A 17,000-nucleotide genomic window follows, 5' to 3' on the forward strand; every position below is an offset into this window, starting at 1 on the left:
TTGAAAGCGTTAGCAGGAGGTTGCTCTTGGACAAGAGGGTCAACACAACACTGATTAATCAAATTCAAATTTAATTTCCCACATACACCGACCATACACAGCACGACGTGCAGTGAAGTGCTTCTCTGTGACACTTCTCCACATGAACATAAGATTAGATAAAAAGATTTTAAAAAAACACTTCACTATTTTGCAGAGAAAATATACATAAAGACAATATTCATATATATACATATATGTAGTGCACAAAAAGATCAATGCACCTTTTTTAACATTGACAAAGCCTTTTTAGCGTTGCCATAGCGATGAAGAAGAAAAAGAAGTGCTGATTTTAACTCGAAGAATTTTTTAACAAAGAATTATTCATAAACCTTTAACCAAAAATAGCTGTGACATTATAATGGCAGGCTTCTACCTTGAGACGTGACAGTTCTGTAATCTACATAAACACTTGAGAGTCTAAATGTACGGGAGGATTATGAGACTCCGTCTATCTCATAACAAATCTAGAGATCGGATCTATGGGAGGGATTGACTGAAAAATGACTCTGCACACACATCTGAGCTCAGAATGTGTCAGAGAGACAGATCTGATCTCCGACTACGGGAGTCGAGGTCAAGAGAACAGCGTCTGTGATTTTTGCTTTATCAAGTCAGCCACCTACCTGGGAACCAGCAGCACAGCTCACATCAGGCTGACGTCTTGTCAACACAGACAGCGCACATGAATTAGTGAAGAGACTTTCAGGTTGTGGCCTGTCTGTGCTCAGTCTGATCATTAAAGTTGATGTCTGCATATAAAACGAAGAATCTGTATACCAACAGTCCAGATGTAATGTTTGGGGGGGGGGTACACCTTATGAAGCTTGTAAAAAATATTTCTGAGTAAAAGCTTCATGATTTATTAAGGGTACGTTGGTGAAATCTCACATTGACCATGTTTAAAAAAATTATTACATACGAAAAGGATTTTTTTTCTCCCGCACCTTTGCACTGTTGGTAGTTCAGCCATCAAAAGCTTCAGCGTTTGCAGTGGTGGTTTATTTAACCTTGGATTCAGCAGACTTAATTAAATGCTCATCTTTCACAAGGATCATGAATTAACACCAGAATCCAAGGACCTGAATTGCATTGACTGGAAGAAAAAGTGACAAGGCACAATGCCAAACCCGCAGATGGCACGTTACCGTATTCACGCCTTAAGCCGATGAGGACATGTACCATAAGAAGAAATCTTAGCACTGTGATGTCCCTGAGATAGCTCCCCCATCTGTTTTATTCTACGTCGAGTCAGGTCAGGAAAAAGCAACTATATCTTACAGTGTATGGCTTGATTTTGTTTCATGAAATTAGAAAATCGTGTCCACCATGAGAACAAATTACCCTTTTGACTGTCAACCTAACGACCAAATCAGAGACCAAATGGAGCAGAAAAACTCGCTGTGTTTAGAGACAGGTTGTTGGCCTTGTATCAGCCTGAAAAGGTTTAAATGAAACCAGGGAGAACAGGCAGTTGATTCAGTGCAAGCTAGTGATAACAAAAACAAATAGCAAGCCACAGCGCCGATGGAGACCATCCAATGGTCAGCAGGCGTTGGAGCGACTCTCTGCAAGAGACACGGGGGCTGACAAAATCCTTTCCATCAACTGTGCAATCAAGTGATAGCGATTAAATCAATTTCTCCGGGGACGTTATCATTGTGTGACTGCTTCATCCATCGTGCGATCACTGGATTGAACGTTGGTGGTTTTGTGGGTGCACAAACGCACATGTGGCTCTGCTCCAAGCCTCTCAAGCAGGTTTTATGGCTCTCTGGGAAACAATGCAAGGCACACAATAAGAAAGCCCCCGTTTCCCGTGGCAAACTGGTTTACACACAGCATGATCGCTCTGAAGCTCTAAAGCTCACAAGCATAACCTTAATTCAAGATCTCGATATTAAATCTCTGGAATCTAGAACAAATGAGGTGAACTGCTGCTTATAGTGCGTACTCCGGTTGATTGATATGGAGAGTTTAAATGAGTAAAATACAATATTTTAAAAGATGAAATGAAAAGTGAAAGCTTAAATCGCTGACTTCCTCCAGTTTTATTAAAATTTTGTAAACATGAATTGTATGATTAAACCGGTTAATGAATAAAGATCACATTGTATCCAATTTGCTAATTTTACATAAATATATATTTCAATATGTCTAAAAAAAAAAATCTAATTAATTTATTAATAAGCATTTAAATCTGTAATCTATAAAACCATCTTTACACAGCCTCAACAACACAGTTAATTCTGTCTAAATCTAAACTGATCATAGGAATATATGACAATTTGTTAATCAGTTAATAAGATTAAACCAAGTAGATTTTGACACTGAAGCAGCGAGAGAACAGCAGCGAGCGGCCGACAGGTACCGTCACCGAGCTGGTGTTTCTCTGCAGGACACTTTGAATGTGCAGCTCAGCTTGCTACTCCTCCAGGGCTCGAGGGGCAGAGTTTAGACAGCACTTCCAGAGCTGCTCGCTGACCAGATTCCACCGCGCCGCTCATGTACCCACACCACTTGGTGGCTGTTTCCGTGCCGGCCCAATGGATCCTGTAAATCAAGATACTCTGTGAGCCACGTTCCGAACACCGTGCTTTATGTCGCTCTTTGAAAAGGCATTTATTTTAATTCTCTATTGGAGTAATTAAATCGCTTTCAGAACATTAACACAGTGTCCTAAGCCATTAACATTCATTTGCATTGTAAGTTTTATGGGGCACATGAGATCACTCTGATGAACTGATACAGTAGTTTTGCACTTTAACAAGTCTCTGTTGGCTCAGATATTCCATGTCTCTGTGAAAGTAAGTACACGCTCGACAAATCAGGCTGCTGAACCATGTAGGGGTTACTGAGAAGAACTCAGTAACAATACTTCTCTCCGTTCCCTTCTTCTCTCTTCCTAATGTCATTGAAAAATAACTAATACTTTTCCATGACTAAGGTGCAGGAAAGAAAAATAATGTTATTGAAGGAAGACACGATAAAAAGTAATTGATTCTTCTTAGAGATTAAATTACTTTTCAAATAACAATATAACATTTCTGGTCCGAACATCACGTCGCATGAGCGCACAGCCTACGGTGCTGGAGTGGATGTAGCTTCACCACTTACATGCTGTGAGTCTGTAGGAGGCTGAATATTATATAGCGAGAGGAAAAGAACATGATGGCAACAAAAGCGTCTGACATTTGGCCTTATTTAAAAAGTAGAGAGAAAAGGTGAGTGTCAGGAGTTTTGTGAGAGGAGAAGCCCTGCGGCTACAAAATCTATGGGAAGAAAAGCTCAAACCTGAAGAGACACCTCTATGTGAAGAGCACAGAACCTGAGGTGACCTAACATTGGCTTTTTGAATGACGTTACTTTACTTTGAAAGCTTCTTTAAGCTGGGCACTTTGTTGAATTGGCATTTTACAACAATGGAGCATTTCTACCTCGCTTGTACGTGAAGCTTCAGTCACCTCGTGTAACGTTCAAAGGCTTCACAAGTTTAACAAGCAACACATCATTAGGGAGAGAAAAAGTTTGACCCAAAACCTGAAAACATAACTTGGCTGTCGCAGGGGCCTAATGCCGTGTTTACACCAAACCAGAAGTGTGACTTTGGCCACAGAATCGTTTGGATTTACTCGCTGTGCTGGCACAAGCAAATTAACGCAATCTGTTGACTTGTGCCCGTTCTCCAAGTAAACATAGTGACGCTGCCAATTGCTGCACTTGAAGAAATTAAACACGATTGCTCTGTGGAACTGAAGATAATGCGTCACTGAGCCCTTTCAGCGATTGCATTATGAAAATGTACCACTACCAACCATCCGATGGAAGAATCTTAGTTTTTTCTCTCTAAAATCTGTAATCCATTGAAAAGGAAGGAGAGTTGCATCTTGTAGCTCATCCTATTACCTGTGTCGTCAGTTAAGAGGTAGGAACCAAATGTGAGTCTAATGGAGAAAAACAAGGTAACATCATCCGTTGATCTTTGGAAAACCCCACACAGCACGAAGGATTAAACTCAATGTTCCTTCAGTACTGCTGGTGCAGTGCTAAGTAAAGATTACTGTTGTGGATCACAGATTGAGGTGCTTCTCCTCTGGCTTCTGTGGCCACATTGATTGGGAAAGGGAGGCTGAGCCAAAGCCCAACATGAACAGTTCAACCTTTCAGCTGGAGTCTTTCAATGGTCCAATCCACCCGGTGAGAATGGAGCAGCAAAGGTGAGAACAAAAGTGCAATTGCTGGACCTGAATTCCTTTTGTCTGCTCCAAAGTTGGTCACCTTGCGAGCACTGATTGATATCCAAACCAAGTGCGTAACAACCTCTCCAGATAATAGACAGGCCCCCTTCCAGGAGGTTAGAGTGCACTACAGGAAGTAGTCCGTCTCTTATTTAGAAACTGTAGTCCAATTGTTCTCTGATAAGCCAGAAAACTAAAAGAGGTGAGTAGTAAGCTCTGTGCTTTATGAGCGTTTGTGATTCTGCATGCCTCAGGGCGGGAACATGCTAATGCAATATGCATACAGATCATTTAGATAAGTTCACATCTTCCTTTAGTCTCCAACCAGTGATTCAAGATAACATTTCTGTTTTTTTTTTGTTACAAACCAACCCCCTGAAGAGAAGCTGTATTGACTTGAAAATTACTTCTGCACTGCAACATGTTTTTTGGGTTTTGGGGAAGGTGTGTGGAATAATTAAAATTCCTCACCTGAGTCACCCGAGTTTCATCCATTGAGCAGTGGAGACATACACATCACAACAAGGCAGTGAAATTCTGTCTGATGGTCTGATGTCATTACATCAAGGCAAGTGTAAAAACAACAGGTGGTGGTCTGGGCGAATCGAGAGGTCTGCGTGACACTAAAAGGTGAAAACAGCTGAGAAAGTCCTGGACGGGCTAATTTACGAAGCTCCAATCTGCCAGTGATGCATTTGGTCAATTCTTTCGACACCTCTGCTGATGTGAAATCTCAAAATTGAATTCACGTGTGAGTAAGAAAGCTTTTTTCAAAGGGCTGGGGAAGTAAATGAAGAGTTTAAAACAGGTTTCTGTGAACTGAAAAGCTAAAAGGCTGATCAGGATGTATAAAGAAAATATCAGGAGGATACATGAACGCTGTCTCACCCGAAAGCCCCGGCAACATACGACTATATATCGATTATATTTAAGCAATATGTTTTATATGAAGGCCTATTCTTTAATAATCCCAGCTCCATTCAACGCTTAAATCCTCAAATGCACTCACCATCCCATAAAATGTTTTTATATTTTAAGGTTCCATTGGAACCATACCAGCCCTTACCCCCGTCAGCCAATCAGGAGTGGAGAAGGACTCCCCTCTTTCCACCTTTAGTCTGTCCAGAATCCTGTGATGATTAATTAATGCTGTTACAGCAGAGTTATCCTGCAAGTGTTGCAGCTACGCTCCTTTAAACCAGGCTGTTGTCGGCGTGTGTGCTCTCTGCATGCTGCCATCAGTGCCTGTCAAAGATAGTCTGTGAGAGGATAACTTTGGCTCTGCAGCGCTGGCACGCAGACACGAGTGAAAGTGTTTCTTTAGTTCAAACAAATTCACCAGTGAGACGACGTCCTTCCAGCAGATCATTCCCTGTCACTGTCAGGGGTGGCGTTCTCCCCATTCAACTTTCATTCGTGTCATATCAATAATTTAAGCTTATAAACTTTTTATTTTTGAACCATGACGTGGACCCAGAAGCTCATGAAAACTTAGAAGCAGTGTGTTGTATCACAGCATTTGACACATTTAACCAACTTTTAATTAACGTGATAATAATGATTGGATCGGACCGATAACCAATGAGATGCTCCTGTTCAAAAGCTCTTTGTTGCTACAAGATGCAACTTGAGATTTCATCTGCAGAACTCAGACTGAGAGGACTCTTGACAACATGTCAACGAGCTTGGTGTTGGTATTGCTCACCAGCTGCCCGTCCACTCAAAGGTCTTGCGGTATGATTGGTCTCAAATTGATGGAAAAATGTTTTCTTCAGTTGCCTGACATAACAGAGTAATTACAGGATTCACGAGCAGCAGATAGTTGTACAAATTGGTTTGGAGGAAGTTCTGTAATAGCTGAATACAGCAGTGCCTCAGAGACTGTGATAAACCGGGAGATGACCCAGACACAGGATGAACAGAGGATAATGTGAAAGGGAAGCAATGCATACACCGTGTGTATTAATGAGAGATGACATAGAAAAATCAGTTAACACATTTATTACAGCAGCTTGCACAGCAGGTGGTGGTGAACAGTAAAATGAGCAGCAGCATTATAGACGACAGATTGAAGAAAACAGCCCGTGGCCTCGATTGAACTTGATTGGCCCCTTGTTTAAATCGGTGTCTGTGAGATAAGCGTTAACTGACACTGCTCATCTGACAGCAGCCATGACTTCAATGCAACACTGTGAATACGGTGGTCTGAGATTAATCCAAGCTCCCGAACTGGGAATAAAGATAAAAGAATCCCTCTGAGCCACTGGGACATCATTTTGACCTCTGCTGTATACAAACTCCTCTTCTGTTGGGCTCAATTTAATCACATTTCCCAGTGGGCTCAATGAAATAATATAATAGGAGAGGAACAAAATGGGTTTGGAAAGAAATTGCTCCTCATTGTCACATTAAACACAACAGACCAAAGGAGGGATGAGGCTTTTCTCTCTGTTTCTATTATTATTCCTTTCTTGAGCATTTCGTGCTCTGGAATAAACTGGTGTTGCTGACATGACAGCTCCACACAGGTGAGGCCAAATCATCGAGAGGTCAAAATCCTCCATGTTAGTGAATGGGCCTTTTTAAAATGTCGAATAATTTTTCTGTCATTTTAGTTCTTATCACAGTTTTAGTTATTTGACGCTATAAAAATGGGTTGGACGTCCTGTTGGAAGGCTGAGATTGACTCACGATTGGTCGAGCGCATGTATGGGTGGGACCTTTTCACTGTGGCTCCACACAAAGATCGCTACTTCGCAGACTCCTGCTCCTCCTCGTGTACGAAACATTTTGTACAATGGGAGGAAATGATGTCCATCCTCATTAACACTCTATGGATTTTAACTGTTATAGAATATAATGAAATGCCTTGTGTCTATATATGAAAATAAGAAATGTACAAACTGACGGATTGAGTTGCATGTTAAGTCTGACAGGATGAATTCCTCTGACGCTTCCTCGCATCATTATCTTCGTCTATTTCAGAAGTGTGTATAATTCCCTGGTGTAAAGGTTGACTGCAATAGACTTAGTTTACATTTTCGTCAAGATTTCAAGAAATCAGTAAACTTTTCTCTCTGCGGACTCGTGGGATCTCTTCTCTATTTGGAGTTGGTGCTTGTGATAGTGAGAAACACGGCATCTCCAGCGGTGTGCAGGCAGATCTGTGGTGTTAGTGCTCAGGGTTCTTTTACCCTGCGTTTCAGCAAGTGAATGTTACTAGAAGATGGGGAGAGACATTTTCCTTTGCCCCATGGCACCACAGGTTTCTTACAATTTTCCTCCTTCATAGGTTTCCATCACTGGTTGAAGAAAGTGAGGATGAACTTATTTTTATTGGATTGTCTTGTATAAACAGATCCTTTACTGTTGGTTTTGTGGAGGTATATCACAACCACACTGTATGTGTTGACAGGGCTGGATCCTCTCAAGGCTTGTTCATGTATTTAGGTGTTGATTTCAGGGTTTTTGGGGTGAGACAGGATTACTTGTCACTACTGCGCTAAAAGTCCGATCTTATTAAACTTTAATCTTTTTTTACCATTGACCTTTCAAAGCCACCTTGTTTGGTGCAGATGTTCTGACTTTTCAGTTTGATCCGAAACAAAACAACAGCTGTGAAAGGTTTCTCGGACCGATGAAAATTTGGTCAGATCAAAACAGATCAAAGCACTTTTGAACAGTTGAGGCTTTCGTACCAAAATCTGCCCCAGGAAAAAAAGTGAGCAGCAAACTGTACATTTTCACTATCTCCGGCTACACGAAACCAGGAGTGCTGTTGCTTTAATGAACTCGCTTAACTCCATTTGGAATCGTCAATAATTTAAAAGGTTCTCCGTTGGATATGGAAGATGAAAGCTGGTTTCTAAGACTTTTCATCTGATCTTAAGGTCAGTATCGCTCTTAAACTTGCTGGGCCTGCCTCAGACAGTTTAAGCCTCTGACTTGATCCTTCAGTTAGGTTCTTCTCGTGGGAGATCTGCTTTACTCACCAAAGTAACCTGGAGCAAGTATAGTTGGAGCAGGATTAAGCAAAAACTACACAACCAATTTCCTCTGAACTTGGTGGAGGGATGGGGCCTGGCTCAGGGAACAGCCGGTTATATTTTGGTGCAGATGCAAGGTAAGGAATTTTTTTACCACTTTCTTCAACATTGCAACACGGACCATTTTTCAACATTTTGTAATTTTTCAGGGAATAGAACACAGATCTCTTATATTTCTACTTTATGAGCGAGACAATCATGTGAAGGGTTGTTTGGCCTTCGCAGAGGTATGCTCTCTACTGACTGTCACTCTTGTTGAGTCTGTATATTTTCTACGCAGTGTTGTGATAATTGTTTCGGCCTTGGAGACTCAGACTTGGATACATATTTCCGAGCCTCCCTCCATCTCATGTATTAGTCATTGGCTACATCTTCCCTTTGTTAATACACAAAATCCATTTTCACATTTATAAAGTGTCTCAGCCTCCTCCTCTTCTCGTTCTGCTAACCATCCTTAAATCGGCGTAAACATTTTATGTTACCGCCTGTATTTCTCGAGACGTTCTTGAAAAGAGAATCAACATATTTTTAGCTCTGCTTCTCTGATCACATAAAAGACCCCCTGAGGAGTAATTTTAATGTTTTCAGGATGAGGAGCAGAGTTGCTCTTGCTCCTAAAAGGATCCTGAAATGGCCGGGAATCTGACTGACGACACCCAGAGATGAATTTCGAACCCTGCAGAGCTCAGCCTGTTAGCTCCGCATGTAATTATTAGCGTTAGGTGCTGTGACTAGAGTTATGGGATATAATTATCGCTCTTGGTGAAGAATAAACCTGTAATTTTTTTAATTTACTGAATTTCTGTGTCATAGGCTGAACGAACTTATCCTCCGTGGTTGGCAGCAATTATCCAAATAACGTAGAGGAGCAACAACAACAAGCATTTTGTCTGGTTTTTGAAAAAAATCTGCTTCTCACAAAGCAACTGTGCTGTGTTTAATACACTCAGGGCCTTTACTTAGTAAAGCACAGACCCACAGGGGTAAATTTTATTCATAGTTTCTTGGCAGCGATTCTGCTTCTTTCTCACTCCCCTCCCCACTCTCTCTCTTACCAGAGGGCCTCTCACATACTGACCACTCATGCAGGCATATATCCACCTAGGATAATCACTCTAATTATACAAACCACACTGGTCATTATTGAGATTCATGCTATTCCGAATGAAATCCCTTAATCCAGCGTACACCACTGGAATGGGCTGTGCTGTTAAATACAGTATGTTTGAAGCGCCGGCTGCTTCTTTTTTTTTTTTTGTCAGAGGACTGTGGAACCTGGCTTCATTACATGTGCTGGATTAGTGTCAAGGTCATAGCGTGTCCTTGAAGATCCATTTCCTATATGGAGTGGGAATATGGATATGGGCTACTGCCCCGTGCCGCTGTTTGAGTCATGTTATGTAATGAGCTTCTTCTGCTCCCTGTGGACTTAATGCCATTATGGAGATGAATTACCTGGCTCCCCCTCCCCACCTTTCGCTCTCGTTCATTCGGCTCGGCGCATCTCTGAGCAGGCCATTAGAAATGGATTATGGGACGTTTTCCTCTGAGAACACCAGCTTCTGTCGACCTCTTGCCATTTTGTTAGAACCGGACTAATATGTTTCCGTGAAGGCATAATCACTCCCACGACTCATGTCTACGCTCTGCGGGCACTGGGTGCTTGTTTTTGTGCTGTAAAAATAGTTTAAACATCCACCAACCACAGACCGTATCTCTCATAGAGGGATACAATCTACAAACTCAAATTTTTGCTGTTAAAAAGATTTATATCAAAGAATCCATCACGCTGGTGCACTCAACAATATCCCTCTGCATAACCTTTTGTTTTGGTGAGAACAAAGAGGAAGGAGGCTCTTCAGAGTATAGATAGATGTAGAGGTGTGTGGCTGCGGTGTATTTGTCATCAGCTGTGTGATTACCTGCCACAGGGCTTCCTCAGGCTCGGGTGGTAATATGTTAGCAGACCTGGTGCCATGACGTTAACGGGGCAGCCACCGCTGTAGGGCTCTTTAGCCCAGTCCTGAAAAGCAGAGAAGTTAAATGACGACATTGAGAGGATATGCTCCTGTCACGTGGAGAAAAAAAATCCCCCACCAGGATACACAAGAGAAAATAAAAACTATGTGTGGGTTGGCTCTTCTGGATAATTCATACTTAAATAAATAAAATATACAAATATAATTAGTGTAAAATATAAAGAAACTGGGATGCCCATTGGGTCCGCTTTAAAATCAGGCCAAACATTATACCATCAATTCATCTGCTTTACTCCTCTTCAGTAAGCTCAGAGTTCCTGTAATTGTATTCTATATAAAATGATGTTCCCCTTGAGTCTCTTAGTCAACAAAGTGAAATCACGATGTTCCCCTCAACATCCCTGCCTCAACTTTCCTCGGGGTAATTTTCTTTCCATCTTGCCTTTCAACGGCAGAGAGAGAGAGCCGTCCAGGGACCGAGATCATACATCTGCATGATAAATGTGCTGTTTTATCATGCGACCAGTGTGAGCTGTTCATCATGGAATGGACCTAAGCACTAATTCTGTATGTGTGTCACAGCATGATTTAAGACAGTGGGATATCAGCTACATGCAAAATGGTCTCAGTAATGTGGTCGTGGCTCATGTCTGTTCATTACGGCGACTGTGTTCCCTTTGGAGGCACTTGGCTCTGCTCACCTCGGGCAGGATTGACACGCCCACTCCCTATAACCCAGTAGATTTACAATAATGATTTTTTATTTGCTTGTCTACATTATGTATGAGTTTCTCTGTGGATGTTCTCCTCTGCAATTCTTCAATTAAATAAAAAAAAGTCTCAAGGCTATCTCCGAGCTCGCCAGAGCACGTGTTGATCCCTCGCAGTGTTAATCCAGGATCTTCATCATATTGCTGACATTTAGATAAACTGCATATCTAGTGATCTTTTTCAAATATGGATTGTGTCATAAACATATGTGGTCCACTCCTGCATTAATCTAGATTTGCATTAAATTTCTGGAATAGAAAATAAAGGCTGGTATAATGTTGAGTTACAGGATTATTTGTTTTATTACATCCAACATCTACCACTTACCTTCTCCTCATAGTGGATGAAAGACGCAGCCTCGGGACCCAGGTATTTGACCAGACTGGAAACCACAGCGTCCCTTCTCTCTCCAGCCTGAAAACAAAGGGAGATGCCTGTACCCATTACGCTCACTTCATTTCATTTAGAACTAGAGGGGAACTCTGAGAGCAAATGCTTTCACCAACGCTATCACTCCCCATGTTATAGAAAGTTAATTGGACCCACCCATTTATATAGATCCACCCCTGAACAGTGAAAACACAACCTCCTTGGTGGAGGTATACACACAACATCAGCAGCTGAGATATGAATCCATACTCCATAGAAACCAGCCCAAGCTGGACACAGGAAGCCGCAGTCAATTTGAATAACTCAAGCGTGGTCAGCACAGGCTCCTGGTTGTATTAGCACACACGGTGAGTTACACACAGAGCAGCTGAGGCCCGAGGACCGAGAGGACGGATCACCGTAAAGCGTCCTGACGGATCCTCATCTGCATGTCACTTTACCTTTGCTCCCAGCACAACCACTGTGGACCATTTGGAGCTGATGCTCCTGACAGAAGAACAAAGAGGGAATGGCAGCATGCCCTTCAACGCTTCTGAGCCATTTTCAACCAAAACCAAAAAAAATCCATCTGCGTACCAAGAACATAGTCTAATGTAACATTAATGGCAGAATCATACTTGTACAGCTCAGCGTGACCTTTATGTCCACTTGCCTCACACACACCAACACTATTTTCCTCTGTATAGCAGCGGAGCAGCGAGCGGAGGTTAATTATTTAGCACCCTGTGCAGCACAGCACAGCGGGGACAGCTAGTCTACAGCTTTGTGGCAAGTCGGGATAATGGCTGTGATGCCAAAACAACACGAGAGACAAGGCTGGATTCATTTATTTCTGCAGGTGAACGGAAAGCACTGGGATTAAATGATAATGTCAACAAGAAGGGAGGGTGGAGGCTGAGTGTGTGCAAAAGTATACAAGGGGGAAGAAGAGTGGAGGATTGCAGCAATACTCTTCTTAGTTTTTACTATATTAGTTTGATGGTGCGGGTGTGATATCCTGTGAGAAGTGTGGAACTGACCGACAGTCGCAGTGTCGCATTGTCAGAATCAGGTCCAGCAAGTGGAAGAGTAAAGATGTAGATCAATTAAAAACCAGGGTTCATCTGCGATATTCAACCTGGAAACTTAAAATATGAAGAATTCTGAACAGGGTTTGGTGGATTTGTTACAGCAGCAGCTCCTCTGGTTCAGGAAGCCGGGGATCATGGGTAATATCCAGCGTTCACTTGGCTCAGTGAGAGAGACATCGCAGTCAAAGATCCACTCAACACATTGATTGACTTAGTTTTTCTCAGAGCAGAGGGCGCTGCTGCTCAGTAGAAGTGACATAATGTTGTTTTAATAGTCACGGGAGAAAAATATGAATATATAACGTTATCAATCAGAAATGCAGGAATAAAGGGAAACTAACCCACGAGAGACCACGCTTCACTTTACACTTCATATTGTGATGCGTCTATAATCTAGAATAATCCAGTCAGGTACTTTTTAAAGCCATTTCTTCTGAGATTGCTTATTTACCATGTGGTTGAGCATTAGCAATCAAGAGGCTCCTTAAACTTGAAATAAACAATTTCCATTTTATGGCGAGTGGGCTCTCCACCTCCGCCTTCCTCCATGTGCAATTATGACGCTTGTTTTTGTTTCACTGCAACTGACTGGCACTTAAAACCAGGGATAAACAAACGATTATGCCATTAGTGAACAAAATAAAAGTATAAAAAAGTAATAATAAAAATGGAATAGAGGAATACTCACACTATATATGTTTTGCATGTACTGGAGTTACTGTTGCTGGAGCGCCCCACTGTTCTCAGTCTATATGCTCCAGTGTTTCAGAGTTCAGGTGGTTCACAATCTCTCATGCAGTTTTCATAATGCTGCCCCAGAGCGTTTTCTTTTACACAACAACATCGTCTGGATGCTGCACAGTATGTTGCATTTGTGTCCACACGTGACATTAACACAACACACACGCAGGACACAGATGAAGCCTTGTGGAATACTGAAAATCCAACTGTTGTGCATCTTTTCTCGAGGCATCGTAACGCTCGCCCACATTTGAATTGAAAACCGTGACATCTTATTACAGGCAACTCGCTGTAGGGAGAAGTTCTGCAACAGTAACTGAATATTTTATGCCTGCGACTACAATGTAAGTTTTTCTCGTAAGACCCGAGAATTTGTGTCCACTACCAACTAAAGTGAGGGAAACTCTCCACTGATTACTTTTCACCTTTTATTTAAATTTGGCTTAGTTAGAGTTAGCAGAATAAAAAATATATTGAACTGATAGATACATCTAAAAAGAGAAATGTTAATTGTATCTGTCTTGACGTTCTTTACCTCCTTGGAGCTCCACTGAGACGCTTGCTGGCCGGCGATGAAGCCCAGCAGGGCAGCATTACCTCTGGGGCTGGTGGCGTCGAAGGTAACGCAGAACGGACAGTCAGTGGAGGATCCTGTGACTATTTCTCCAGAGAAGTCCTTCTCTCTCCAAAAGGCCTGCAGACAAACAGAGGCAGTCATCACTAAAGACAGCTGTGCAACTCAAAGTACTCACTCGTGCAGGGACATATTTAAATCATGACTGTAAATCTAAGTCTAAATGAATGATTTGAATTTGTCCTTACGTGTGTAAATATATTGAGGATCAGATTTAAATAAGAAACACTGATTTTCCAGTCTAGACAGCAGCTATCTGGGGTCAAGACTCCATCTCCCTTTCACGGTTCACTGGTCGAACACCAAAACACGAGACGAGTCTCTGTGGGTGTTTTTCGGGGAAATATTTACCAACAGCTTTCTGCATATGAATGGTGATGAATTAAAAAACAGCAGTTAAACAACTGTTTCTGAGGTTCCTTAATGGCAGCAGTGGAATATTCACTCTTATATCTGATGTTATTTATTTCAGTCTGCTGCTGCCCGAGCTGCACTTGAAATTTTAAATAGAACTTTATTGTCCTACAAGTGTCACATATGTTCCTGCATCACGACCTCCTCCCCTCAAGGGCATGTTTTAATGGAATACAAATTTTAACAGATAAATAGTCTGGATACTGCACAGTAACAGCAACCCTCAGCACCAGGCCTACGCACAGCTTGGATGTAAAATGCAGTTTAATTTGAGGCGTCTTGACGTTGCTAACATCCCTGATCAAGTCAATCAGTTCTGTTCAGCTGTCAGTTCAACTTTATTATTACTCAAGATTCAATTCAGTTTTATTTGCAGAATAAGAGAAGAGAAGAGTCCATGTATTGTCCCACAGCTTGACTGTTTTGGGCTTTTCACCCATGCATAAAAAGAAAACATGTAATGCAGAATTTATAAATCTGGGTTAGTAAATAATGAACATGGTCGTTACAGCAGCTGAAGCACACAATGCATAGAGAAAACATACAATTACTAGTTTGGGATTTGACTCTATACATGGTGTGTATAACTCAGTTAGAGTGAAATGATTTTACTCTGATGAAAGTGGAAAAGGTTTATTTATTCCAGTGGTGAAGCGTTGTCTTGTCTCAGCTCCCTACAAACAATGTCCTCTCAGGGAGACATGACTACGGCAGAACTCACACCTCAAGGTAAAGAATACTGTTGGTGGGGAGGACGGAGTGTTGCTTGATTCTTTGGACAATCTAAGTGGCAGCCACAGAAATATTCAGGGGTGGTCCTCAGCTTTAAAACCTATTTGAATGTTTGCAAAACCTTTCTTGTATGTGTGTCAATGTCCCAGAAAAGAAATGGGTGATATTTTAGTTGCCAAGTGTTCACCAGGCGAAGCGGCTGTTTCACTTCAACAGCGTCCTTTCCTTCAATATTTAAGCATTTCAAACTTTTCATCACACCACAGGGAAAGATACCTCAAATCTTTAATGACATCAATCGTATAAGTCACTTTAGTTATTATTTTTTCTGCTTGGCTGAATTTAGCAATAAACAGGATCACTCACTGTGGTAAACAGAATAGAGGCCAAGCGGTGCATGTTTGTGAAGAGTGTGTGCAGATTACGAATGAGTAGTCCGCAAATTGAATGCTGTGCAGCCTCCTCTGATGTTTGCAGGGATTGCGGTGAAGAATCAAAGGCACGTTCATTCACTGATTCATAAAATATGCAGTGCAGTACAAACAACCGTGTACAAAACACAGTATATGTTGGAATACATCTCATATGGGCAGAATTTCCATATCTAATGTCAGGGGCGGTTCTATGGTCCTCCCTCAGATAGCATGAGAAATATAAGACAAATGTCTCATGAAATAATAAGCAGCTGGCTCTCTTACTATGTGTAGACTGCAGCCTCATGTAATAATAAGTGGCTCTAATGTGCAACCAAAGACTTCTGGCCACTTTGCATCGGCATCAAATGACATTTCACGTTGACATGTTTTATTGAAGCAAAGTTTCGTGACAAACCGACACGCGGGCGGAAATACATCGATGATCTTTGGATCACGTCTGCGCACTACATCGTGTTGTCTGTGCGTGTGCTCCCGCTAAGTACATTTGAACATTCACGTGTTCGCCTGCATCTGGTTGCATATGCATCTGACTGTTTGTCTTTTGTCATCTTCCGAACACAGCGATCTGAGAAACGTTAATTTTTTCATTTACTTTTGATTAACCCTGAACGCTGACTTGATTTGCTAAAATGATCCCGAGGAAATGTATTCAGTTTACCAGTTGTAGCTACACTAACAAAACACAGTTAGAAAGCAAAATGTACTTTGCAGTTTTACTTGGGTGGACGTTTGAAAAATCCACAAAGCTTTTAGTGGCCCTGTCAGTGTCTTTACCAGTCGTCTGTATGTGCCCGTCATTCATGCTGCGCAGGAGAATGTGTTGCATGTGTGTTTCAGTGCTCACTGTGGGGGTGGATGAATGAGGAGCTGAATGCAGTTCTGTCCATTTAAAAGCCTGTTTGAGGTCTGCTCATGATTGACTTCATTTTCCTACAGCTCAATAGTTTTTGCCTTTTTTCTTATAATTTCCTCAAAGGGATGTTGTTCCACCTCCTGCAGGAGGTTCCAGCAGCTTGATCCTTTATTTCTGGTTACACACAGCTTCCTTTGTGCCTTTGTCTCATTTGGTAAAAAAACTGAAAAGTAAAACCTATTGTGAACCAGTCGAAACACCAATCTATGCTTGCACTTTCCTGCTTGTTGCTTGATACAAAACAAAAACAATGAAGGCATAATATTCTTGCATTTAAATTTGACAGCGAGGATCTTACTTGTGCCTCCGCTGGCTCAACTACCTCGTTATTGCCTCATTGTTGGACCATGTTTACGAAGGTATACAGAGATCCTCGTACTCCGAGAGGTCGCACCTTCACCCTGACGCGGTATCCTACATTAATCCACTCTGAGGAGAGGGCCGGCTCTCGTGGAAAAGAATTTGCTGATGTTCTCTCTTTTACTTCACGTAAGCTCCTTATAATGTGGAGAGGATTCGGCTGCTCCGAGCGTTGCCCTGGCAAATTAACCAACATCGCGGGACATTGTCACAGGTAAGTGAAGGCACAGATGTGA

The 17,000-nt window shown here is 41.9% G+C and overlaps 1 protein-coding gene across 1 annotated transcript in view; it reads right to left on the reverse strand.

Moving 5' to 3' along the window:
* Positions 1-2,077: 2,077 nt before the first annotated feature.
* Positions 2,078-17,000, reverse strand: part of LOC109639840 (amine oxidase [flavin-containing] A) — a 28,671-nt gene continuing 13,748 nt past the window's right edge. Inside the window, exons 9-12 of the mRNA XM_020103513.2 lie at positions 13,810-13,968; positions 11,401-11,487; positions 10,246-10,346; positions 2,078-2,592 (exon numbers count right to left, since the gene is read on the reverse strand). Coding sequence (XP_019959072.2) covers positions 2,457-2,592; positions 10,246-10,346; positions 11,401-11,487; positions 13,810-13,968 — 483 coding nt within the window. The 3' untranslated portion in view covers positions 2,078-2,456. The remainder of the gene's footprint in view (positions 2,593-10,245; positions 10,347-11,400; positions 11,488-13,809; positions 13,969-17,000) is intronic.

This window comes from Paralichthys olivaceus, chromosome 18, assembly GCF_024713975.1.
Source record: "Paralichthys olivaceus isolate ysfri-2021 chromosome 18, ASM2471397v2, whole genome shotgun sequence".
NCBI classification, from domain to species: Eukaryota; Metazoa; Chordata; class Actinopteri; order Pleuronectiformes; family Paralichthyidae; genus Paralichthys; species Paralichthys olivaceus.